This window comes from Beta vulgaris, chromosome 5 (assembly GCF_026745355.1).
Source record: "Beta vulgaris subsp. vulgaris cultivar EL10 chromosome 5, EL10.2, whole genome shotgun sequence".
NCBI classification, from domain to species: domain Eukaryota; kingdom Viridiplantae; phylum Streptophyta; class Magnoliopsida; order Caryophyllales; family Amaranthaceae; genus Beta; species Beta vulgaris.
In genome coordinates this window covers 37,328,557-37,354,224 of record NC_079206.1, presented here as the reverse complement: position 1 = coordinate 37,354,224, position 25,668 = coordinate 37,328,557, and the positions used below count along the sequence as shown (strand labels likewise).

General features: G+C 35.1%; 1 protein-coding gene and 2 long non-coding RNA genes across 8 annotated transcripts; 1 reads left to right on the top strand and 2 right to left on the bottom strand.

Annotated features, from left to right (window-relative positions):
- Window positions 1–3,337: 3,337 nt before the first annotated feature.
- Window positions 3,338–3,937, top strand: LOC104893634 (uncharacterized). The gene is made up of 2 exons (XR_008969259.1): window positions 3,338–3,578; window positions 3,657–3,937. It is a non-coding gene; the product is annotated as an uncharacterized LOC104893634 (long non-coding RNA).
- A 2,759-nt stretch (window positions 3,938–6,696) lies between these two features.
- On the bottom strand, window positions 6,697–11,006 carry LOC104893633 (fructose-1,6-bisphosphatase, chloroplastic). Its single transcript, XM_010679762.4, has 4 exons — window positions 10,414–11,006; window positions 9,575–9,799; window positions 7,158–7,664; window positions 6,697–6,956 (listed from the first exon to the last, which is right to left on the bottom strand). The coding sequence occupies exons 1-4, from the start codon at window positions 10,876–10,878 to the stop codon at window positions 6,885–6,887; spliced, it is 1,269 nt and encodes a 422-aa protein (XP_010678064.1). The 5' UTR covers window positions 10,879–11,006; the 3' UTR covers window positions 6,697–6,884.
- A 7,826-nt stretch (window positions 11,007–18,832) lies between these two features.
- Window positions 18,833–21,624, bottom strand: LOC104893632 (uncharacterized). 6 transcript variants are annotated; one of them, XR_007274322.2, is made up of 6 exons: window positions 21,313–21,624; window positions 21,088–21,189; window positions 20,830–20,930; window positions 20,642–20,683; window positions 19,356–20,343; window positions 18,833–19,265 (listed from the first exon to the last, which is right to left on the bottom strand). It is a non-coding gene; the product is annotated as an uncharacterized LOC104893632 (long non-coding RNA). The 6 variants fall into 6 exon arrangements; XR_007274320.2 differs by having other exon boundaries at window positions 19,356–20,327; window positions 21,313–21,623; XR_007274323.2 differs by lacking the exon at window positions 20,642–20,683 and having other exon boundaries at window positions 19,356–19,548; window positions 20,097–20,327; window positions 21,313–21,623.
- Window positions 21,625–25,668: the final 4,044 nt, after the last annotated feature.

Genomic DNA, 25,668 nt, shown 5'->3' with positions numbered 1-25,668 from the left:
GAAGAATTATATATTTTGGCAGAATCTCTTGCCCCTGACTCCCTGATGATAGTTTTATTGTTGGGCGTTAAAAACAAAAAGAGAAATTTGTGTTGTTTTTTCCCATAATCTAATAACATCTAAATTATTGAGTAATTTCATAATAAAAATATAAATAATTTGAGTTTTGAATAAAATAATTAATTATAGCTCTAATTCCCACCATGATTGTCGATACGCATACCGCTAATCGAGCTAAATGTGGTCGTCCAGCCCCTAGTTCATTGGAAACTCTTGTACTATCAATAAGGAAAACAAAGACATCAAAGCTAAAAATTAAATTAAAACAATTTTTGAGTCAAACAAAATTATAGTAGTACTTCCTTTGTGCCCTATTACATATTTAAGTTGACTTCTTTGGTCAAAGTATAATAATTTTTAAAACTTATTATTTTTAAAGGATTTAATGAGATCTGATTTAATTTTTTGAAGTTATAAATTTTCATTAAAAATGTTTAAATCCCCCGCCCTTCAATGTTCTAAAAATTTTTGTCAAAAGTTTAAAGCTCCGCCCTCATATCATTCTGGTTTTCATTTAACTCTCATTTCTTCATCTCTCTCTCCTAGGTTTTCTCTCCCCCCTCATTTCCTTCTCATTTCTTCTTCACTATCTATCTCTGAAGAACTGTTGCTGCTGCTGATGCTGCCGCTTTTTACCACCGCGACTGCCGCCTCCTCTACTCACTCACCGACGGTCCTTCACTCTTTTCCTCATCTGCACAGGTATTTTTTCTGTTTTTCTTTTTTCGATTAAATTGGGATTTTTTGCTTAATAAGTTGAAGATCTTGGTTTCAATTTTGGGGTTGTTGTTTCGATCTGAATTTGGGGTGGAAATCTCGAATTTGGGTAGGTTATTCGGGTGGATTAGGGGATTTGGGTTCATAAACTAGTTCGAATTTTTGTGGGGCCAGGGTTTCATACTTTTGTTCAAAATTTTTGGAATAAATCGAATTCGGAGGTTAATTTTGGGGTAACATCCTCCATATCATACTTTAAACTTTTGTGCTCGAGCTTCCGATCTCATCGTCGCTGGCCATCGGAAAACCGGAACCAATTGGTTTAAAGCCTTAGTCTTTGCGACTGTCAATCGTGACAACTATCCAAAACATGAAAGTCCTTTTCTTAAAAATCACCCACGCGAACTTATGTATCGTCTAGAGGATGTTTGCTTTCAAGAGCAAGAGCATAGCGCAAGAAGCAAATTGAATGCTCCTCTGGTAAGATAACTTCTTTTAGAGGAGGTTGTAAGTCAATTTCATTCACGTGACAGAAAAACTTGTGTGGGCTTGTGTAATATATGTGTGTGTGTATATATATATATATATATATAGGGACAGAGAGCAAGCAGCAGAGAGAGAGAGGTCAACGGGAAGGGGGCTTAATAAGAAAAGGAAGTGATCATGTAAGGATACTCAAACGTACTTTTATAAGTGAATAAGCTTTTTTTTTTTCAGCTACAAAAGGTGCAACACTTTTGAAATAAATTATTATTCTGTACATCTTTGTTAAATACAAGTTCTTTTCATTTGTAAACCTCGACATGAATGGTCCAGAGTTTGGACCAACATCAAAATCCTGTAAGAACTCCAAGTAATCTCAAGTTTACTATATTGGCAAATGGGTGAGCTAATGATAGTTATATTTTGTCACATAGGGATCCAATGAGTAGGCACTTAAAATGAAAAGGATCATGTGCAGCAAGTACAAAAGATATGTACTTTTCTTAAGCTGAATTTCATATAAAAAAAAATTGAAAAATGGAGATGATAAACACATTTGTTCAGAAGAGTACAAGTACTAGTTAGATCAAAAGGTTACACATCCAACTAAAAAGATGAACATTTAGTTCTGTGACCCTTCAATTAAGCGAATTATTATCTAATCTTACAAAAAATCTCTGTTTCTATTCTCCAACAGTCCGACATGATAAATAGAACTCTGTCTCTTGGCCGTAACAAAGCCAGAAGAAAAGCAATGGAGGTTGTGATTTTGTGTTATATATGTGGACTTATGAGGAGATGGTTACACATAGAGGTCATAAGATTACATAACTGAAGGCTAGAAGTGGCAAGGAGAAGAAAAGAAAATCGGCAGATTGCTCAAGTGCTCAAACAAAAGGCCCGGTATTCCTATCTTCTTCATGCGTCTGCCTGTGTGCCCAGTTAATTAAACGGATTGCCAATGTTGACTACAGCACAGAAAACAACATACTTAATAATGCTTTTGTAACCCTAGTGTAAGTACATTGTTTGGCCATGAAAGAACGTAAATGTTTAAATTATGACAGTTGTATAGGATCAAACACATTAAGGCTTAGATTGAGAGATTTTGAGATGCTTGTATCATAATCTCATACATGGTACAAATTCCTAGTGCTGAGTTGGTGGTTTTACTCAAGGAACTTGGGTCCCCGGTGAAATCTCCTTGTGTTTTTTCATTGAAGTTCTTCTTATTTCCTATCTTATTTTTTCCATGTTATAATACTGTGTGATTCAGCAATTTGTGAGCCAAACATCCTAACACTATATAGGCCACATGTCAGCTTATAGGTGTTTTTCTCAATTTAAAGTTTCTCATTCTAAATAATCTCTATATCTGGTATGGTGAGGCGGACTGAATGAAATATAGATAAGTTGCAATTAGCGTCATAAAGGGAGGGAGAAAAAAAATCCAAGTGTTGGTTTAAAGCGAACAATCAGAAGGCTGGTGGGGTGAAAAAGAGGCTGCATCATGTTAATGAACTTCCATCCCCCAGGCTTTTCAATTAGAGCTCTTTCACGTTTTGTGAATGATTCTGAGAACAGTGACATTCTTGATTTATTCGTTCAAACACTGGATTCAGAGCAAAATGATGTATGTATATATGCTGTTTTGCAGTAGTATGCTTAGGGGATGAAGTTTAAAATACTAGCGATTTACTTTGGTAACCTAGTCTATTTCAATTCTGTAAGAGCTTTTTTAGATTTTTCCGGGCTTTCTTTGCCTCTCCTTGCTTGCTTACTTAACTCTTACTATGCAGGATGTAAGAAAGACCATTCTGCTATCATTACTCCCCTGAAATGCTACATCATTAGTGATCATTAGTTGTACTCTTGATGTTAAGGAATTAGTGCGCAAAGCAGCGTATTTCGTTTTGGCCAATAAGTTTCCTCTCTAGAGCCTCAGGTAATTTCACATTAGTTGTTTAATATAGTTGCTCATTTTGCTTCACTCGGGTACTTTTCAGAATGTTGTGTTTAGAGTAGTGCTAAAGGTTCAATCTTGGCTACTCAGCTCTGTGGCCTGAGATTACAAGAAGTATGACATTCTATTGCTCATTGAACTCGACATTGGAGCAACTCCCTTCATCAGCATTCTTAAGGATCTCTTAAATAACGTGAAGGATACCAGTTCACAGGTGTTGAATCTGTGAAACGCTGCTCATCAGCATCTATTCTTTGTATATATATGACTTTTTTTTTAAAATCTTGTTTCAGATGTGTGTGTTTCTGAAAAAATGCAGGATATTGAGAGCAGAAAAGGGCCTCAAAGATTTTTGGTATAGTTTTGCAATTTCCAGATTTATGTTCTTTTTTATTTTGCAATTATTGATCTTTTTTTAGGATTGAATTTGCAGATTGAATTGCGTTCAAGTTGAAGTTTTATGTTGAAGATTCACTGAAGGTTGAATGTCGGTTGAAGATTGAATTTCTACATTTTTTTTATTTTTTTTATTTCCTCTTCTGAATGTTTGTATCAATTCGTCAAAATTGTTAGTAATAAGATTATATTTCTAGTTTCCTTTATTAATTTATAATTTTTTTTTGTTGATGTAAGAATGTGCTTGTAACTGTTGCTGTACTAATAACACAATGTAGACGCTTACAAGTGTCTATATAGTAGCTTCAAATTGCGACATCTTCAATTGCAATAATGCTAAAAAGCCTCAACATTTTCGAAGCCTATCAGTGTCGTTAATTATCAGTGGCTAAATGTTCGCTGCTCCTTTAGGGAGTTGATAATTTTTTATTTCGATGCTTATAAACGTCAAAAAATCCCAAAAAAAATGTCGAAAATGTGGAAATTCTAGTTGTTGCATCTAAAAACATCCTTTAGCGACAGACTTATAGTTGCATTAGATGCACCTTAAAATTAGAGACGAACTTATGGTTACCTCTAAATATAAATGGCCTTATCATGAATGTAACATGTGTGCCCCAAAAAGGTGGCATTAGGGGCAACCTATAATCACCGACTAGCTTATGGTCGCCTCTAAATGTAAGTGGCTTTAGCAGCACTATAAGTTCCGTGCCTAAAAAAGGTGGCATTAGAGGGAAACCAACAATTAGCGACGGGCATATGGTTGCATCTAAACAGAAGTGTCTTTAGCAGCACCATAACTTGTCTGCCTCTAAAAGGTGGCATTAGGGGCAACCTATAATTAGCAACGGACTAATTAGAGGCAGCGAGAAAATTGCTTCTAATCACCATTAGAGGCTACAAATATATATTTAGATGCAATTTTAGATTGCCTCTATATGTAGCTTTTTTTGTAGTGGAGAGAGAAGATGAAGTATTCAAGGGGGAAGGTCAGTTCGCAGTTTCAGGGTTATGGGAATTGGGGAAGAACATTAATGGGGGGGATGAATCAATGTAATGTAGTCGAGGAGGTTTCATTTATTGATGGGGAAGATGAAAAGGTAGTTAGGGGTTTAGATTTTGGTGGGTATAGTTAACATCTGATTAGATTAAGTTTTATTTTAATACGATAGATTAAGTGGGTTTAAATTTTCTAAATTGTAGTAACTAAGGTAAGTTGGTCATGTTACAGGCCAAAACTTACTAATTTAGGAAAGAAAAAAAGTGTAACATGTATTTTTGAACCATTCCGTTTTAGAAAAAGTGTAACATGTAAAAAAAACGGAGGAAGTACATAGTTTACTAATAGAACTATGGTACTACATAGAGAATCCTAACAGAACTAGAACTTTGAGAGAATAATGCTTTTTCACATACCTCCTCCTCCCCTTATTTTAAAAAAATTGTCTCAAGTTTTCAAGTCCATGGAATAATCTCATGAAAATCACTAGCACCACATATTAAGCGCACAACATTGTACTCAACTAACACTTTCTTTCGGTCAAGATCATCCTTTGCTCCATGAAAATATAATCTTTCCAAACCCCATGTCAAAGTTAGATGCATATTATCCCTCCTAAAAGAAACAATATGTACGCCCCTTTGAGAAATATTATCATCAACAACCCTTAGAACCAATGAAAATGAAACATGAATCACTTCTTCATAAGGAGGAACCGTAAAAATCAAATCTTCATCCTTGGAACAATATAAAGTTTCAATCTTTTATTCATCCTCAACAATAGGATGTTGTTGTTTTTCTTCATGATGTTGTCTCTCGTTTAGTAGTTGAACGAAATCTTGAAGCTTCGCAAATCTCCTTTAATTTGAATTTGTGCTAATCTTTCTTCAAGGATGGCTGGACATGTAAGATCGTGTATTTCCTCTTGTAATTCTTGGGTTACCCATTCAAGTCTTTGATAAGCCTCTAAGTAATCAAGTGACACTCCTTTAAACTCTATGAACTCAAACTGACGCAATCTGCCGCAATTTAGCATCGAAAGCAATTGCTTACTGTGATAATGTTATGTCTCCAAACCACACAAAATTTTTACAGGATCTAGCCCTATATGTATTAAACAATCGACCAAAGTTTCATGCAAAATTTCGAAACTAGTAGTTCACAGTTTATTTTTCTCTAAAACTCAAGAACTGGCTGTAACGGGCGATCTTCTTCTTCCTTCGTTCTTCTTTACCAAGAACCTCTAAGGACCAAAGGGACTTAGATGCCTTTGGTCTGATACCAGATGATGGGTTTGCGGATAGTAAAATCAAGAACAAGTCTCAAAACACTCAAATCTCACTTGTAATTATTGAAAGTTTATAAAGATTAGATCTTATATTGGATAGGCTCTATTGTTCCCTCGAGAATTAGAGGATCTCTCACGATGACTAGGAGATTTACATAAAACTCAATTCGTATGTTCTTGGTATGACAACCAATAATCAATGCACAAGCATTCAACTTTTCTTAAACTCAAAACACACGTTACTATTATGATTGTTGTTGTTCGAAATATGTAGAACAACCTAAAGAAATACTAAGCACACTAAATTAGCTTAAGAAGATAAAATATTAAAAATCCTAGCTAAGCTAAATAACTTAACAAATCCGCCTTTGTGATAACTATATCACACGACATACTAGGATAGAATTTAAAGACTCCTAAACAATCCAAGCAACTAACAAGACTCCAATAAGGGAATTAGACTCCTAAACATAATAGTATTCTTTTATCATTTACACGCCTAAAATAAAGAGTTATAAAGCAATTAAAATACATAGTTTTCTAACAGAACTAGAGAACTACATAGAGAATCCTAACAAAACTAATACTTTGAGATAATTATGCTTTTCCACATACACCACCCACAAATATAATTAAAGTAGTTATATATAAATTTAATTTCCTATCTAGTGGCTTGGGGTGTCGATTGACGAGCTCTTTTTGAAAAAAGGTGGTTCTTATTAGATAATTTCTAACAAACTTTTCTAATATTAAACAGTTATACACATATTTGAAAGAGTGACGACAACATAGGCAACACAACACTGATGATGGAACGAAGTCAAAATACAATTCGAATGTAAATTACAAATGTGACTTTTCTTTGCCCTGCCAAGCTTCTATCAACTAGACATTATATATTTTCCCAAACAAAATCATTGACTCAAGAGCAACCATTTTGTAAGCAAACTTCCCATGTTTGTTTATCAAATGCACAATTATGCTAAATATTTCTCTAACTTATCTACTTCCTCCTGACTCCCAATGTAGAGTGGTACCCGCTGATGTATCTGTTGGAATAGCACAATATTAGAAACTTATAGACAATACAACTTTTATTACATTTGGTTGTATTGTGAACATGATACAACTAAGACTATTTTGTATGTTTATTGTTCATTTGAATAATTACAAATGAACAAAATTGTACAATGGTGGAAGCTCCAAATGAGCAAAAAAATATCTTTGGATGTGATGTGCAATAAAATTACCTCATTTGGTTGAATGTCCAGAATTCTTTGATGGCCATCAGACCCTTTCCCACCGGCTTGCTCCACTATAAAGCTCATTGGTGCACATTCATATAAGAGCCTTAATTTTCCATTCTTGCTCTTTCGATCTCTCGGGTAGCCATAAATGCCGCCATATAGGAGTGTCCGATGAAAATCCCCGACTAAACTTCCAATGTATCGAGCAGAGTAAGGCTTTCCACTTGGTCCAGGATCTTTAAGGTCATCAATGTACTTCTTCAATTTGTCATCCCACATTTGGTAATTACCTTCATTAAAAGAATATATTTTTCCAGCTTTGGGTATCTTGATGTCTTCTGTGGTTAATACAAATTCACCATACATGGGATCTAATGTGAATGCATAGACCCCTCTTCCTATTGTCAATACAAAGATCACCGAGCTCGAGTACATACAATATCCAGCAGCTAAAAGATTATCCCCTGGCTGGCAAACATTAACTACGCACCTCTGCTCTTCTGCGCTTAGCTGCATTACATTGTTCAAACTATCATTTATCATAATTAAAGATTTTGCAATCATAAAAATTATTCAATATTTTCCATTATCAATTTCTTCCCGTCGTCAAGTATTTTTACGCGGCTTAAAAAACTTAGGTAAGGTATCGTTGGAACTAGAGCTGTCAAAAAATGACCTGATCTCATAATCCTACTTGAATCTATAATGACCTGTAATTGACTTGCACCTGAAATTTTTGCAAAACAGGTCACATGTAACCTCACATGTACCCGACATGATTATAACTGATACTTGCTCTGGACCCGATACTCTATGACCTGAACCTGAACTAATACCCGTCCGAAAAATACCGATAACTAAAATGATTCGACGACCGAACAACGATCTGAACCCGATTCGAAGCCTGACCTGAGTAGGACTTGAAACTGATTATAACTCGACGTAACTTGTCATTAACCCGACATGTTATGACCGGTTACCTAATTGTATCAGTCCTGTTGCGACCTGGTACATTATTTTACCCGACTTGTTACTACATGCATGATATCAGATTTTACTGGACTTGTTGATTGTTAATAACTCGACTTGGCATTGACTTCACGACATAGAAACATAAATCATAAACTAACACTATTATAAAAAGTCATATAGCTAGATGAACTATTCAAGTATTATTTTCAATAAAATCTTAAATAATGATACAAATTTTAAGCAGCGCCACACAAAATCCATGACCTATTCCGTGCTTGAAGCGACCAGAAAGTGACCTAAAACCAAGTATAATACAACCCGATAACTACCAACCTGAACCCGACTCGAACCCGACCCAAACCGCTATGGTCCTGACCTGATAAGTATTCGACCCACGCATAACCTAAACTTAAAGCACCTGCTACAAACCTGCAATAAGCCCGATCCGACACCACATGATCACGAAAGATGACATATCTCGAAATTGACCATGTTGAACCCAACCGAACCTGGAAGCAAAATTGAACCGAGAAAGATATGACCGGATTATGACCGTTCCCGAGTTGTACCCAACCCGTTTAATTTAATGACCTGATCGAGCATGACCTGAAACCCGAGATGACCCAACCTGAACCCGACTCGAGTAACTAAATTGACAGCTGTAGTTGGATCAATATAGGTTAGTTAAAAGTTGTTCTATTTAAATAATTTGTTTGTACTTTTGAAAATTGCACCACTTCCTAGTGTAGATAGGTGTTTGTTTTTAATTGCACCTTGTTATTATGATAAACTTTATCTAACAATTTTAGCTTTTTACCCTCTCTTAACTTACACATCCAACTTATTTACTTATCCAACTTGCCCTTTCTCTTTAAAAAAATTATCCAACTTACTCACAGTAATTAAGGGCATTTGTATCCATTTTCACTTTTTCCTGTTTTTTTTTTTCCCAAACCAAATGGCGACTAGTGGCAATAAGTTGTAGTGACTAGTGGCAATAAGTCAAAAAAACATAAAACAATTAGCAAAAATAAGAGTAATTAAATTAAAAATAAGCTAAATTCAACACTTATAAGTTATTATTAACAAAAATGAATTAATTTTAATAGAACTAAATTCTGAATAATATAATTCAACAAAGGTATCGGTCACAATTTTTTTTTTCTTGTTATGTATGATTAGCATGAATATATTTAATCTTCAAAAGCTACTTTAACAATTACCTCAACCTAAAAGCTAATATTTATATTTTTCAAAGGAATAGTTTAAATCCTAAAAGCTACTTCAAACACTAATTCACCAAACACTATATTTTACCATTATTAGTTTTTTGACTTAGTCCAAACACCGACGAGTACTTCCAGTGTTATTGTCGAACATGCCTTGAGATTATGGAACTCTGTGCTTGAAACAGAGTATGGCAGAGAGAAGGTACGAAAGAAAGTTACCTCAGCATCGTCATCAGTGTCAACAATACACTCATCATTGGGGCTATAAATGCCAAAGATTGAACCAGTGGAGACAGCTGCATCAATGTTTGATGAGCCGTCAAGTGGATCAAAAACAACAATGTAGTTGCCAGAGTAGCTTTCTTCCACTGCAACTGGTACGTCCTCTTCCTCTGAAGCAATTATCCCTGTCCGGCCACTCGATCTTAAGCAGTTCGAAAACACCTGTTTAAAAAATTTCAAGATTAAATTAGTAACGATAAGCTTACTTGAATATTTCATTAGGTATTTTTAAACTTCAAAATTGAAATGCAATGTTGTAAGAACAAGAAAACAAGGGGTCGATATGTACAGCTGCAGTCCTAATTTCTTACAATAATCATAAACGGTCCGTTTCACATATAGTGGCAAACTGGCAATGGTAATCTATTCAGTTGTCGCTTTGTATCATATGTATTATGTCAATGGTCCTAAATCCTAATGTCGCTTTAGTAATGTTTGGTCACAGCTAAACTTGTGAGTTTTTGTCAAAACATTTCGCTAATTTTATAGGGGTGGTATTGAGTGAAAGTGAAAATTTGTATTTGTATGGGGATTAGATTTTATTACCATTATAATGAGTAGGTGAAATTACAAATAATATAATTACCTTACTGCTATCAGTACCAACTACCAAATAGGCCAATACTGGAAATATATGTTCTAAAATGGAAATAGATCAACGCAATTAATGCTTAGCTATTAGTTAATCTACTTGTTATTCCTTATACGCAGGAGTAAGGGTTGGCTAAGTGTATCAATTTCCAATAAATTATATTGAAATATAATCAACAAATGACCTCATTGGAGACAACATCAAGCTTCTTTTGATCCTCTCCTTGGATGTTGACCGCACCTTGACCTCCAGTGAGGTCAGAAATACCAGCTCGTTGAACTAAGGAAGCGATTTGTTTACAAGCCATGGAGATGCTGGAGAGGACGATAGTTAGCTCGGCGTCAATGATCCCAGCTTGTTCCTGTTTAAGCAGCCAGTTGGTGAGCGTCTGAATCTCAAACTTGCTCCTACTTTTCTTCTTTGCTTCTGTGGCCTCTGCTGCTGCTGCTCCTGCAGCCATACACCTGCTGCTGTCTGCAACGTGGCCCCTTCTGCTGGTGCTGCTGGTGCTACCTAAGTAGGGAAATGAGTGAAGAGACTTTGTAAAAGTGATGCATTGTTGAGATGGAGAGAGAGTTGATGAGTGGGGGTTCAAAGTTGAGCTGCGCAGTTTAACTGCTGTTGTTGTTGCAGGTCCTATTGATGCCATGGATATTCTTACTGTGCTTTTCTTTGTTCTTGCCTCTGGGTGAGAAAATGTAACAGACTTGGGTGTTGAGTATGAGAATAGGGGAATTTGAAGGGATACTTGGGATGTTGGAATGTGTGCACATAGTTAGTTGGAGGGAATTGTAAGGCTGCTAATGAGTTATTGTCATATTAAGGTCCCACTTATCCTCCATGTACAATCCTGCCTTTGGGATCAGAAAAATGCTGCGTCAGCAGAGGGTGCCTCTAGGCGAAGAATATCCTATATGTAGGCCTTTCTTTGAGCTTAATTCAATACAGTTGAGTTATGTTAACTTTAGGGTGTAAGTGGATCGGATTGGATTTTTATCAAATCTAAATCCAGTCCAAAAGAAGTTTTCTTAAAGTACGAATTTCGTTCAATTTGATTATTATATAATATATTAATTTTTTTAATTATATAATTTTTTTAAGATAAGGATAAGGCGGCCTAACTGGACCAAAAACCCGCACAGGTCAACCTAGCCCGGATTTGCAGGCAAGGCCCCTTGGGAGAAGGGGGAATGATACGGGGAAATCCCCATCCCCAAGGTGCCTTTAGTAGGGTTTGATCCCACAATCTCAAGGTTGTGAGATACAAATCAAACCACTAGACGAGTACTACTAGATTTACAATTTCTCATCATTGAGTCATTGAAATTTGACAAAGTGGATTCGTTACATTCATTACACATACTAAGTTACATACATATTTGAATTATTATAAAAATGTGAATTGCAAAACACAAAAGGACAAAAATAGTTAAAGTAACTTTTGCTTTTTCATTTATAACTTTAGACTTTTGGAGGGTAATTGAAAATTTTAGCGCCAGGTAAAAAAAATATAGGGCGACAATTTTAAAAGGTCCAAAATTTCAACAGAAATTAAGAATTCTTATAATATAAAGTATATGTATATGTATATGTATATATATTATATGCTAAAATATTTTTTGGATTAGATTGCACACGAAAGTGGCGAGTTTAAATCCAGTTTGAAATATTTAGAATCGAAAATATGTGTCCGAGTCCAGTCTAAACATTTTTCAGTCCTGTACAGTCCGACAAATTTGGACTGAACTGAATTACACTCCAGACTTTTGGAAATACACTTACACACCAAGACTTAACTTAAAATAAGTTCATTTAGTTTATACAATACAGTTTAGTTCATCTCATTGTAATAATAATAATAATAATAATAATAATAATAATAATAATAATAATAATAATAATAATAATAATAATAATAATAATAATAATAATAATAATAATGATGATAATAATAATAATAATAATAATAATAATAATAATAATAATAACAATAAATATAATACTAACAGATATAATAATAATAATAATAATAATAATAATAATAATAATAATAATAATAATAATAATAATAATAATAATAATAATAATAATAATAATAATAATAATGATAATTGTTGTAACCTAAAGATCGGCGACTTTAAGTAGGACACGTGGATTCACCTGGGTCGCCCACGTGTCCCTTGCTTGTTGAAGAAAGTACAGGGCCAAAATTAAAGGAGGATTGCTGAAGTACAAATCCCAATTTGGAGAAATACCAGCCCACCTTTCTTGCCTAGTTTGTATTTGGACCCAGAGTCCCAAAAAGGCACTTGTATAAAGTTGGATGATGTGTGCTCTCCGATAAATGCTTGCCATGTGTCATGATTTCATTGCTTACCCAATCAGGTGCTCCCAAATTAGGATGACGTCAGGGTACATCAATTATCCCAAACACTATAATAGTCCTTGAAATCAGGTTAAAGGTACGTTTTCAGAGAAGTGTATTGTTACTCTGTCCTAATTCTCTCTACACTTTCTCTCGCTCAATCTACTTTCTCTATATAAACGTTTCCTTTACCACTCTTAATACCTGACTTGAGCTTCGGAGGGAGAAATACCATCAAAACCTCCAGGGTGGTTCCCTTATTGCAGGTTTGGGAACAGACCTCAGCTTCGGGATCGTTTGATCAGGGCATTGTTGCAGAAGTCTCTAATTGAAGAGCCTGTTGTGAGAATAGCAGTGTATGTACGAGTATAACACTACGTAACATTTGGATCTCTATATGGAGATCAACAAGCGGCTAGAGAATGTTATTTCACCACCCTGAGACCTTCATCGTGGAGAGGAGAAAAGTCAGAACAACCAAAGATAACCGCTGAAGGCAAGACGACCGAGTTTGTTAAAGACCAAGTGGACGCTCTGAGGTCGGTGGTTGAAAGATCTCAGGCTCAAGCTCGTCTAGCCAGCAAACCGTCCAACCTCTTGCCGAGCGAGAAAAGGAAATGCATGGATATCAAAGAAGAAGTAGCCTCATCAGAAGAATGATGGATATTATGGGTGTTGTACTTGAACGGCCAGAGTCTGTAGAAGCGCATGTGGAAATTTGTTTGGATGATAAACGTCCAGAAAGGACGCTGAAGGTTGGGTCCGTTCTATAGCCTAGGCTAAAGGACGAGCTAGCTAGTTGGTTTGTTGAAAGAATTCGAAGATCTAGGAATTGATCCTGAAGTGGTTGTTCATAAACTGAGTATAGATCTAAGTCAAAATCATGTTCGTGAGAAGAAAAGGCACCTTGGTCTGGCCAGGAATCTGGTCGTTGACCAAGAAGTGCAGAAATTGTGAAAGTTAAAATTCATTCGAGAGACCTATTACCCAGACAAGATCGCTAATGTAGTTATGGTTCTTAAGCCCAATGGCACATGAAGGATGTGTGTGAACTACACTGATCTTAACAAAGTCTGTCCTAAGGACAGCTTCCCCTTGCCGAATTAGATTGGTTAGTAGACTCCACGACCGGCCATGCCTTGCTGATTCTTCTGGATGTTTACTCTGGTTTCCACCAAATCCCAATGTGGCTAGAAGACCAAGATAAAACATCATCCATCATGGAGAAAGGGCTCTATGGTTGGTTGAGGATGCCATTTGGCCTCCAAAGTGCTCCGGCTACCTTCCAGCGGCTCATCAATACTGTTTTTCACCCACAACTGGGGCGTAACATGGAGGCCTACATTGATGATATGATTGTTAAAAGCCGGGAGGAGCATAGTCACATTGGCGATCTCCGAGAGACTTGTAAGACTCTTCGAAAATATAAGTTGAAGCCGAATCCTCATAAATATTTCTTCGGAGTTGTAGCTGGAAAATTCTTGGAGTTTTTGGTCGATTAAAGAGGAGTAGATACAAGTCCTGAAAAAATTCAAGCAATCTTAAGCATGACATCACGGTCTAAGATCATGGAAGTTCAGCGTCTGACAGGGTGCTTAGCAGCCCTAGGATGATTTCTTTCTAAATCAGTTGACAAATGTTATCATTTCTTTTCGGCCATTAAGAAGAAAGGAAAATTTGAATGGACAGAGGAAGTTGAGCAAGCACTCCAGCAAGTAAAAGAGCACCTTCGTTAACTACCTCGGTTGGTCAGTCCTACCGAGGGGGAAAAATTATTTGTATACTTGGTCGTTTCGCCTCAAGCTATGAGTGCGGTTCTGTTGGCCGAAAGGGAATCAATGCAAGTTCCCGTTTATTTTGTGAGTCATCTACTGAAGGATGCACAATGCTGGTATTCATTAGTAGAGAAGTTCGGCCTGGCACTCCCCATGGCCAACATAAAGTTAAGGCCGTATTTTCTGGCCCACAGTATACTAGTCTATAATGACCAACCTCTAAAACAGGTTCTGCAAAAGATGGACGCCTCAGGACGAATGCTCAAAAGGGCAGTACAATTGAACATGTTCGACTTGACGTTTGAGCCCAGAAAGGTGATCAAAGGGCAAGCTTTGGCTGACTTCATAGTAGAGCTTACCCTTTGATCGTCTTTCTGGGATTTAATGATAATGATAATGATAATGATAATGATAATGATAATGATAATGATAATAATAATAATAATAATAATAATAGTAATAATAATAATAATAATAATAATAATAATAATAATAATAATAATAATAATAATAATAATAATAATAATAATAATAATAATAATAATAATAATAATAATAATAATAATAATAATAAATAATAATGATAATGATCATAAATAAATAATGATAATGATAATGATAATGATAATGATAATGATAATGATAATGATAATCATAATGATAATGATAATCATAATGATAATTCTCTCTCTACTTTCTCTCGCTTTCTCTACTTTCTCTCTCTAAACGTTCCTTTTACCACTCCTAATACCTGAGTTAAGCTTCGGAGGGAGAAATACCACCCAAACCTCTAGGGTGGGTCCTTATTGCAGGTTCGGGAACGGAGTTCAGGTTTGGGATCGTTTGATTAGGGCATTGTTGCACAAGTCTCTAATTGAAGAGCCTGTTGTGAGAATAATAGTGTATTTACGAGTCTAACACTACGTAACAGTAATAATAGTTGATTGGGCTCAATAATAATAATAAAAATAATAATAATAATAATAATAATAATAATAATAATAATAATAATAATAATAATAATAATAATAATAATAATAATAATAATAATAATAATAATAATAATAATAATAATAATAATAATAATAAATAATAATAATAATAATAATAATAATAATAATAATAATAATAATAATAATAATAATAATAGTTGTTGGGGATCAATAAATGACCAGCTCAATATCTTCACTAAGTCATCACAATGAATAGACATGTGACAGTTGTAGGTCCAACCTAGGAGTTGACCTAACTCTGGGTGTCTAAGACTTCACAAAAGGGCTGGAAAGGATGATTGCCTGAAAACAAAACATTGTCATTTATACGAAGAAAGGCCCATCCTACTATAATACATATTCACCCATCAGTTCGTTATGGGGAAGAGGTAGAGGAATACAAGGCTTCATCTAATGGCGGTTAGACAAGAAAAGAATGAAAGTCTGGTTGACTACGTCAAAAGGTTCAATGATGAATCATTGAAAGTCTTAGACTTGCAAGATGCAGTATCGTTCGCCACCCTGACGTCCGGACTCTAACCCGATCTGTTTTAATGGTCCTGAGCTGAGAATGAAGTGAAAAATCTTTGCCGAGGCAATGAACAGGGATCAGCAATTTATCCAAACGATAGACATATGTCGTCACTTAGACGATAGGAATAAGAAGACGAAAGAAGAAGGGAATCACAAGGACCAATAGAAACACCAGAAAACAGGAGGTCGTTCAGACAAGTTTAGTGATCATGACAATGACCCCAGTTTCAGCAAAAACATAAGAGAAACTTACTTGGACATAAAGGATAAGTCCATGCTCCCCCATCCACACCCCATTTGAACTTCATCCGCTCGGAGAGACAAAACTCAATGGTATGAGTGCCACACGGAGTGTTGGCACACCATTAAAGTCGTAGAGAGATGAATAAATCCCTCGTTAAGATAGCAGATCAGAGGAAGATGAACCCCTACCTAAAATACTCGAGTGAGGAAAAGGGCAAACAAAAGGTGGGTCAGTTGAACAGTGGGTACACACAAGGATTCATCAGGGTCATAGTAGGTGGCTTTGCGTCGTCGGGAGGCCTAATCGGCCGATCCCGCAAATCCCACCTATAAAGTCTCAAGCTATTGGTGTTTGACGTCCACCACCCCGACCCGACTACCCTATGATGACATTTGGATAATCCAGTCGGACTCTCCACACGCCGCATGATGATCCCTATAAATTCATAATCGTGTCTTCCCATTTAAGGATCCGATGATGAAACCATATCGTGGTTTTAATTGGCCCGACCCAAAGGTAGAGCAGTCTAAAAAGTCATTCTAACAATATTTTGAAAAGTGTTAAAGTCCATTAAAAGCCCAATTTATTATTCATGTGGATTAATGGTATCTTGAGCCTAATTCTTTGAAAACCCCAATTAATTGTTTAATAATAATTAACTATTTTATTTAAATCGAATAAATATTTTCAAAGATAATTTTATAATAGAATTTTATCCCCTGTAATCACATTTATGGAGTTAAAAGAAAAAACAATCTTTAAAATGCTTTTTTATCAAAAAATCTGTCATAACATGTCAAAAACAAGGCGTTGCGCTGAGTGCACCTGCTTGCGCCGAGCGCACGTGTCCTGACACATAGACTGCCACGTAAGTTCATGCCAAGCGCACAAAAATGCCACATAAACTTGTGTGTTATGTAAAGTACTGCACCAAGCGCACTTCTCTATGTGAGGCGCGAGTTTTCTTTCTTATATTTTTCAAAATGTGTACCACGTGTACGCTTTATACTAGGCATGTCGTGTCATGCACTTGACACGTCAGCCTATGCCCGACGCAGCTGCCGTGTGAAGCTCAGTGTTGTTTTTCCTATAAATAGGTTTGATTTTCGTACAGATTAATATTAATATTAGAACAGCTGATGTGTGAAGCTCAATGTCGTTTTCCCAATAAATGGGCATGTCGTGTCATGTTAATTTTGCTAACCAAGACCTAAAGAACTGTTCTAATATTTATCAGATTAAGTTGGACAACCTGCTAGGTTCCCTGTAATTTGATTGTCGAATAACATATCACTAAAAAAATAGTCTTTTATGTGTATCCTGAACAAACCTGGACTAATTATTATTTAGGGTGCTTAAAACATTATTTGGTTATTCTATTGCACAAACATTGAGATGAATCAATTTTTTAATAGAGGACAACAATGGAAAACATGGTTCTTGACTATGTTTGTACTCTCACCCCCGAACTCAATCTAAGGTTCCTGACCATCAATGGAGTCTATATAGGGAAATCTGCATTGGATAACTCCCTAATTTTTTCCTACATTTTCCCAAAGTCTAATTAGGTTTATGATTCTTCCTTTAAAGAATTTTTGGCGACTTCAAAACATATTTTCAAATAAAACCTTTATAATGGGGTATTCAGATACAAATACACGCTCATCCCGCGTAGGCCAAATAAAAACATGCCTACACTAGTGATTAAGCTAAAGGTGTTTAACACAAGGGTCAAGAGAGTGTTGATAGATAGCGGGGCCGTTGGCCGACATAATCACCCTGGAGTGCCTTAAGAAATTGAAGTACGGTGAGAGGGATGTCACTGATGCAAGCCCAAGGTCCAGAAGAAAAGCCCATGCATTAGTGTTGATACTTATATTTCCAACAGCCATAATTCGGTCAATTTTGCTCACACTACAACAAAAGTTACATATAGAGGCAATCAAAAGTTGCATCTAAATGTATGTTTATAGCCTCTAAAGGTGTTTAGAAGCAATTTTATCGCTGCCTCTAATTAGTCCGTCGCTAATTGGTGGTTGCCCCTAATGCCACCTTTTAGAGGCAGATACGTTATAGTGTCGTTGAAGACACTTATCTTTAGAGGCAACCATATGCCTGTCACCTTTTAGAGGCAGACATGTTATGGTGTCGTTGAAGACACTTATGTTTAGAGGCAACCATATGCCTATCGCTAATTGGTGGTTGCCCCTAATGCCACCTTTTAGAGGCAGACATGTTATGGTGTTGTTGAAGACACTTATGTTTAGAAGCAACCATATGCCTGTTGCTAATTGTTAGTTGCCCCTAATGCTATCTTTTTGAGGCACAAAACTTTAAGTGCTGCTAATGCCACTCACATTTAGAGGCAGCCATAAGCCAGTCACTAATTATAGGTTGCCTCTAACTTTTAGATGCAACTATAAATTTTGCCGCAGATTATTAATTAAGGCAACCACTTCTGTTGCATCTAAATATATTTAGAGGCGATTACATTCGTAGGTTTTAAACATATTTAGGGACATTAATACATGTTGCTCCTAATTATATTTAGATGCAACTGTCAAATTTTATAAAATAGGTTTTTAGATGCACCGAATCATATAATGACTTTTAATAATGAAACGTACTTTTTAATATTATTTATTTATTTATTTATTTTGCATAATAATACAAGAAAATTAAGATAAATAAAATAAAAAATTATAAATTTATTCATGAAAGATATATTTATTTATATGATCGTATGACAACTGTACACAATCCAAAATATTATCCACAGATGGCCAACAATAATTCCCATCCCCCAAACATAATAACCTAAAAGGTTTTAACATAACCAATCCTGGCAATAAAGCATAATATGCATAAACGCCTTTCTCATGTGACACCTTATAGGAAGGGTTCACAATGGATAGGCCTATCATGTGCGAGCGACCCCTACTTACAAAAAACTAAGCCTGACCAACTATGACAATAGCAAAATCGAAGCCTAACTGAATCGTAATGTAAGCCAGATAGTCAATGCATCATGTCTGGCAATCTGTTCCCAAAACTCTGTGCATAAAAGATCTCCAAAAGCTGCAACTGTTGTACATCTTCCAAACTGCTATACATCTTCCAAAAAATCTACAAATAGAAAAAACATAAAAATACTTTAGTATCAAAATGGATGCATAAAATTGATACCCATTGTAATGAGGTTAATTGATAATTTACCATGTTAACTGCCAATATTCCTGTTAGAACAAAACACCTACAAAAAACCAAAACAATCAAATCATTGAAGTCACCTTATAAATCCACAAAAGTCCTACTATAATTTGACTCTAAATATAGCAACAACATCACCCTAAACATTACCCAAAACATAATCTTCAAACCCCATAAGATCTCCATTTCACTGTAGCAGCTACAACAGAAATTAGAAAGTTCTTTGAATAATTAACAATGGAAACAAATATAACCGAAAAAAAGAAACAAAAATGTGTGAGCACAACATACTGTAGCATTGAACAAAAAGACAAAGGTTTTCGCATCTTCAATCGCCGATCAAAAAAATGGGGAAAATTTTAGTGAGGAAAAAGCAAATAGTATAATATGCATTACCACGCAACAAGTGATGATGCCAGAAGAATAATAAGGCATGTTAAACAGTGATTAAAATCTTGCATCTCTTTGATGAATATGGTGGAAAGAGAGATGAGGAGCATCACAGGAGAGAGAAAGGATAGAAGTGAAAGATAATAAGACTTAAGCTACTGCAACACGTGTAATAAAAGATAGAAGTAAAGGTGGAGTGAAAGTAGCTTGGTGTAATTCCAGGTTCTAAATTCTTTATCATTCAAACAGGGGATTTGCACAAAGTCCAGAATTTCAAATGAAATTCTTAAATCCAAATAGGGCATTACGCAAAATAAAATGAGTTAAAATAGAAAGTGAAAAAGAAAAGGATACAACCTTCGTTGTAGCAGTTGGAATCCAAATTTGTCATATCAAAGGCATCGCAAAAACCGTCAAAACAGAACAGGTATGAAGGAAATCATGAACTGGCAATTAAGGTTAGCATACCACATATAACTATTTGCTTACAAAGTTTCTGTTTCTTTTTTGTTATATCCTTCATTTCTTTTGCTTTGATTTGTGTTTTGTCATATTGTCCTTCGTCTCCACCACGCCACAAAACCACCTCTGCCCACAATTAAACCTGCGTTAGGTTAAGACCAATGCAAATCTTCGATTTTCAATTCCATGTGGCATTAACATCACCAATGTACCGTGAAACTAGGCACAATAACAGGCAACTAAATCAACAGCTAGTTCATTTAACAAGTAATTCACTAACTAACGAATCACGTTAATTGTCCTGTAACTTGATTCTAGCATTCTAATTTCTTTAAGTGCAATGAAAGTAATCCGAGTTCATACAAATCTTCATCATATCTTTAGCCGCATATAAGTAAAAAAAAAAAACTACAAAATCTATATGAAATTAGTTGACTTACCATTGCTATTAAAGCCGCTTTAATAACAATGTCTAATAAAGTCTGAAAGTTAGGGATTAAATTAGAAGAAAATGACAAAATATTAGTTAGTATTTGAAATAAGAAAATGTGAGGTGTCTGTAAAGATCCAAGCAAACAAATAGAAATCAAAGACTGAAAGAGAGATAGCGGGAGGAGGGAATGCTCACTAGAGTAAACAGAGAAGATGTTACAGTTGCTTGACGCCGCCCAAAACCAGATGTCGCCATTCCCCGGAGAGAAACCACAAATGTATGACTGTCAGTTTAATCTACACCATTTGACAATCAGGTTTGTATACTATCAAAAATTGATTTATACTATTACATTATCACACCCTAAACTATACTCCTTTTTCTCAATTTTGCTCTTTAATTATAGCCTCAATAGTTAAGCAAATTAAGGAAACTTCAAATTTCAATGGTTACCTGAACAACTGTGATTCTCTGTAAACTGCTTGTCGGCCTGTCGGAGTCGGACTGTCGGAGGCTCGGCGTCGGAGTACTCGTCCGGTTTATTCAAAGTTCAAACTGCCATTAGAGAGGATGAGAGGAAAGAGAAAGAAAGTTAACCCTAATTCTAACGGCCTAAACGGCTAAACCCTAAGAAAATTAAGGAATCATTCACGAAATTACAGAAACTCAGTAACTCACCATTTTTTCTGATTTTCTCTGAGACTCCGACGACGCGACGACCGACGACGACGACTGAGAGGAGGCGACCACTGAGAGGAGGCGAAAAGCCCACGACTTTGAGGAGGTGACGACTGACGACTGAGAAGAAGCGACGACGGAGAAGAGGCGACGAACGGAGAGGAGGCGACGAGTGCTGAGTGAGAGATCTGACTTCTGAGATTTGTTTGAGAGTTGAGAGAGTGAAGAAAAAGGCGCATGTTTGTTTAGGTTATTTTTTTATTTTTTCAATTTTTTTTTTTTAAAAAAAAAAACAGTACGTGGCTCCGCCACCACATATCTAAAACCCACGAAAACATACAGAAATTTTCAAATAAATTTGAAATTTCGAGCAAGTAGAAAAAAATAAGAACTAGATAAAAAAAAAATTATACCTCTGATTTTCGGTTTATGTTGAATATATATCGAACGAGCTCATCTTCCTCCAACTTGTTGTTAGTCCATGAATCTAATACAAATTGTTAATGAAACCTTGTTATTTTGATAAAAAAAATTAAGCCGACTCAAGATTCTGATATTATGTCGAATCTATTGGACATGAACAATGAAATAACTAACCTAAATTTATCAATTGTGCATATGAATTTTTCTCAAATTGTACAATTTTCCCCAAGAAAAGACCCGAAAAATCGCCCTTTACGTTTTCTACAAGGTAGCACTTCTTAAGTGATATGGATCGGGTGCACACTAATTAGTGTGCACCGGGTTCATATTAGTTTTTTTATTTACGTTTTCTACAAGGTAGTACTTCTTAAGTGAATTTTGTTAAGTTGGCGTTAGTTTTGACATTTATTAGTCTGGCACGGAGATCGAGACTTTTTCGACACCCAAAACGAGTAGTTTTTATTAGTTTTTGACAATTCCGACCTTTAATGGATCCTTTAAGGAGTAAGGACAAAATAGCCCCCCTAAGATCTAGAATGGCAGTCCAACAATAATGACAACTTAACGGAATTCGCTTAAGATACCATGTAGAAAACTAAAAGTTCGGGGTTGCCATGTATAGAAATATTTAAGAAAGTGCTACCATTTAGAAAACCTAATTGTGGACTACTATGTAGAATATTCCTATTATTTAAGAGTATAAGACCTATTTGGCCCTCTTAATGTAAAGTCGAAGTGATAAAAAAAATAGTATTTTTAAATAAAGAATAACTTAATTTAATTTCATAAAAATATTCAATATAAATAATTAGTAAATAAATAGCATAAAAATATGGGGTGTTACAGAGAGAGAGAGAGTGATTGAGAGGAGAGAGGGGAGAGAGATAGTAGAAATGAGTATGGATGAAAGAGCAATATTATGTGGAGGTTAGCAAAATGGTGTCATCAAGTAAGAACCGCATAGAATTTGCTTCGATGTTCTTTATTCACGTTAGTAGCAGCAGGCTTAAAGAGGAATAATTACATATTTTGAATATGGGATTTGGGATTGATTTGATGAACGGGGTTTCTTACAACTAGTTGGGAGGATGTTGGTGCAAACAAAAAGGGGACTTTTACTTTGATCTTTCAGACCCCCAAATTTTATTAATTAGACCATATAAATCGGCAAGAATAAGGATGATAATTGAGATAGAGCAAAACCAGTGTATGAATTCATCTAGACTCCAATTTTTAGGGTTTTTGAGTAAAGCTTTTTAATCACTGGAAAAAAGGAAAAACACATATCAATGACTAGATCGAGATGAGATTATCATTTTAGTTGAAGATTTGAAAAAGAATGTAGATTAATGCACAAGAATTTTCTATATTTTGGTTTGGGCGAAGAACACAGGAAGAGAGAGAAACTGAGAGAGATGGTTGCGTACAAAGGAAGAAGAGCGAGTGAAACAGAATACATATGGGAGTTAGTCAAATGAACCCCAAAAATGTTTAAAGAAAGTGAAAAACAACCATGTCACCACATGTAAATGGCGTTGCTTTTGCTATCAAAAGCTGCGACATTTTCTAAAATTGAAATCAGATAAAAATATTTAGTTCAGATAAGAAAAATTCATATCAAATCACATGGAATTAGAAAAATTATCTTTAAAACCAACTATAATAAGAAAAATTCAGAGTAAATAAAAAATATTTAGATCATATAAGAAAAATTCAAATTATATCAAATAAGATCGGAGAAATTCATAGAATGACTTTTATAATGTTGTACGCATCTCTCTTTCTGTAGTTGACAACTCCTCTCTCTAAAATCAAAACCAAAACAACACCCTTAAAAACCCTAAACTTCGGGGCAGCCATGAATTATTCCTCCATGATAAGCCCCAAATCGCTTCTTTAATTTATTTTTCATTCTTTTTACTTTCACTTTTATGGTCAATAATAGCCAGTTCCCCTATAGTGGGATTTAGGTTTAGTAATTCTTATCAAACTTGGTAAAACATTTTTAACTAGTAACAATAAGTATTAATCAATTTTATTCAACAAATCTATTACTTACTACTAAAATAATTCCGAGAGCTGACATATGTCAACTCCACTTAAAAAATTCCCTCCAAAAATGGTAGTTTTTTTTTATTTCATTAAAAGAATAATTGTAATTATATAATAGAAATCTTCCATTCTCAACAACTACTTTCCAAAACTAATTGGAAACTAATCTAAAATTTTAGCTAATCTTTCTAAATTTTGATGATCAACTATCCTTATATTCAAATTTTGAATGAGTTATCTAAACATATATCTTTAGTAGTGATTAAATAAAGTTTCTTAGAAACAATATATCGAACATATATGGGTCAAAAACTATGGGTGCGTTCTCTTTGCCTAATCTGATCTGGTGAGATCTGATAAGAGCTGACACTATTAGAGGAATAAGATCTGATGAGATCTGATCTGAAAAATAAGATATGAAAATAAGATGAAGAGAACACACCCTATATTTAAATTAATAAATTGTGCATTGCATGGGTATTATGTTGATATGTATATATCATCATATACTAAAACAAAACTGGGAGTGTCATTGCTAAGTAATTTTACTTTATTTTTCTTCTTGGTTAGGTGGGGATAATGTTGATGCAACAATCGTGAAGATGACGAATTTCATCATCTAAATAAATTAAAAAAAGAACAAGCGGGAGTTCAAGCGCTTTATTTTCACTAAATTTCTAAAACTTCTTTCTTTCCCTCATTAGCCACTCTCAATCCCTCTCATACGTTTCCCCTCTCCCTCCTCTCTGTTCCTCGTCTCTCTCAATCTCTATCTCAATTCACCTCCTTTTTTCGAACTCATCTCCAAGCAGCGGCGAATTTCGTTCCTCCTGTAAGTTTTTAACCTTGTAATTTCGATTTTTGGTGTTTATATTTTGGGGATTTTATTGGTTCGGATTCTCGATTTTTCAGGCTTTTCGTTTGAAATTCTGTTTGTTTTTTGTGCAAATTTGTTCGATTTATAGGTTTTCGTTTTGCTTCGATTTTGCAGGGGTTTTGGGCTTTGCATTTTTGTTTTGGGGTAGTAATTTCTAGGGGTTTGGGTTCGTCTTACTTGGTCTATCATTGCTCAATTAAGCCTTCGATTATTATAAATTTGCATTATTAGTTTGACGTTGCTTAATTAACCCTTCACTTAGTATGGCAAGAGGAGTTGTAAATATCAAATAATAGTATAACTTCAACTTATGGAGTTTTCGTGGTTTTTAAGGTCTTGTTTGCCTTTAGTTTTTGAATCCAATTTGGTCTGTTTGTGTTGAAATTCTACTTTGTCTAAATTTGCGTGGTTGACATTGAGTTGTATTGTTTTGTGTTATAGTGGAGATTTTGGTGCTGCTGGGTTTGTGGGACTAGGATACCAGTGAGCTTCCTATTAAGATTAGTGTGTGAGGTTCACAAGTGGGATAATATTATTTACCTGTGTGTGTATGGGATGTATGTGTTAAGTATAATTTAAGAAGTTATTGCTAAGTAATTTTACTTTATATTTCTTCTTGGTTAGGTGGGGATAATGTTGATGCAACAATCGTGAAGATGGAGTAGTTTCATTGATGAGAATTGTCAGGTAGCTACAACAAATTACATAAGATGGTTATGATTTTCCAATAACTTCTCTCACTGGTGTTGACTTTTCCATCGCTAGATTGTTAAAATAAGTTTGATTCTTAGTTGGTGTTAGCAATGGTGTTGAAAATGATTGTTTAGTTTATTCTAACCTTCTGCAATTTCTATTTCTTTTTTATTTATTCGAAATAAAGAAGCCTTGATTAATGCAATTTCTATTTCAAGGCACCTCTTTCATTCACAAAAACTCAGTAGGAAGTTGCAAGAAAAGCAATAAGTAGACAATAATTCTTATACAACATAATATGTTAGAAATGT

Excerpts from the sequence above, each read along its gene's own strand:
- LOC104893633 (XM_010679762.4), bottom strand. The coding sequence starts at position 10,878 with ATGGCATCAATAGGACCTGCAACAACAACAGCAGTTAAACTGCGCAGC. Across the intron at positions 9,800-10,413 it reads TTGATGTTGTCTCCAATGAG|GTGTTTTCGAACTGCTTAAG; the intron begins GTCATTTGTTGA and ends TTTTTTAAACAG. Across the intron at positions 7,665-9,574 it reads ACACTGATGACGATGCTGAG|CTAAGCGCAGAAGAGCAGAG; the intron begins GTAACTTTCTTT and ends AATGTAATGCAG.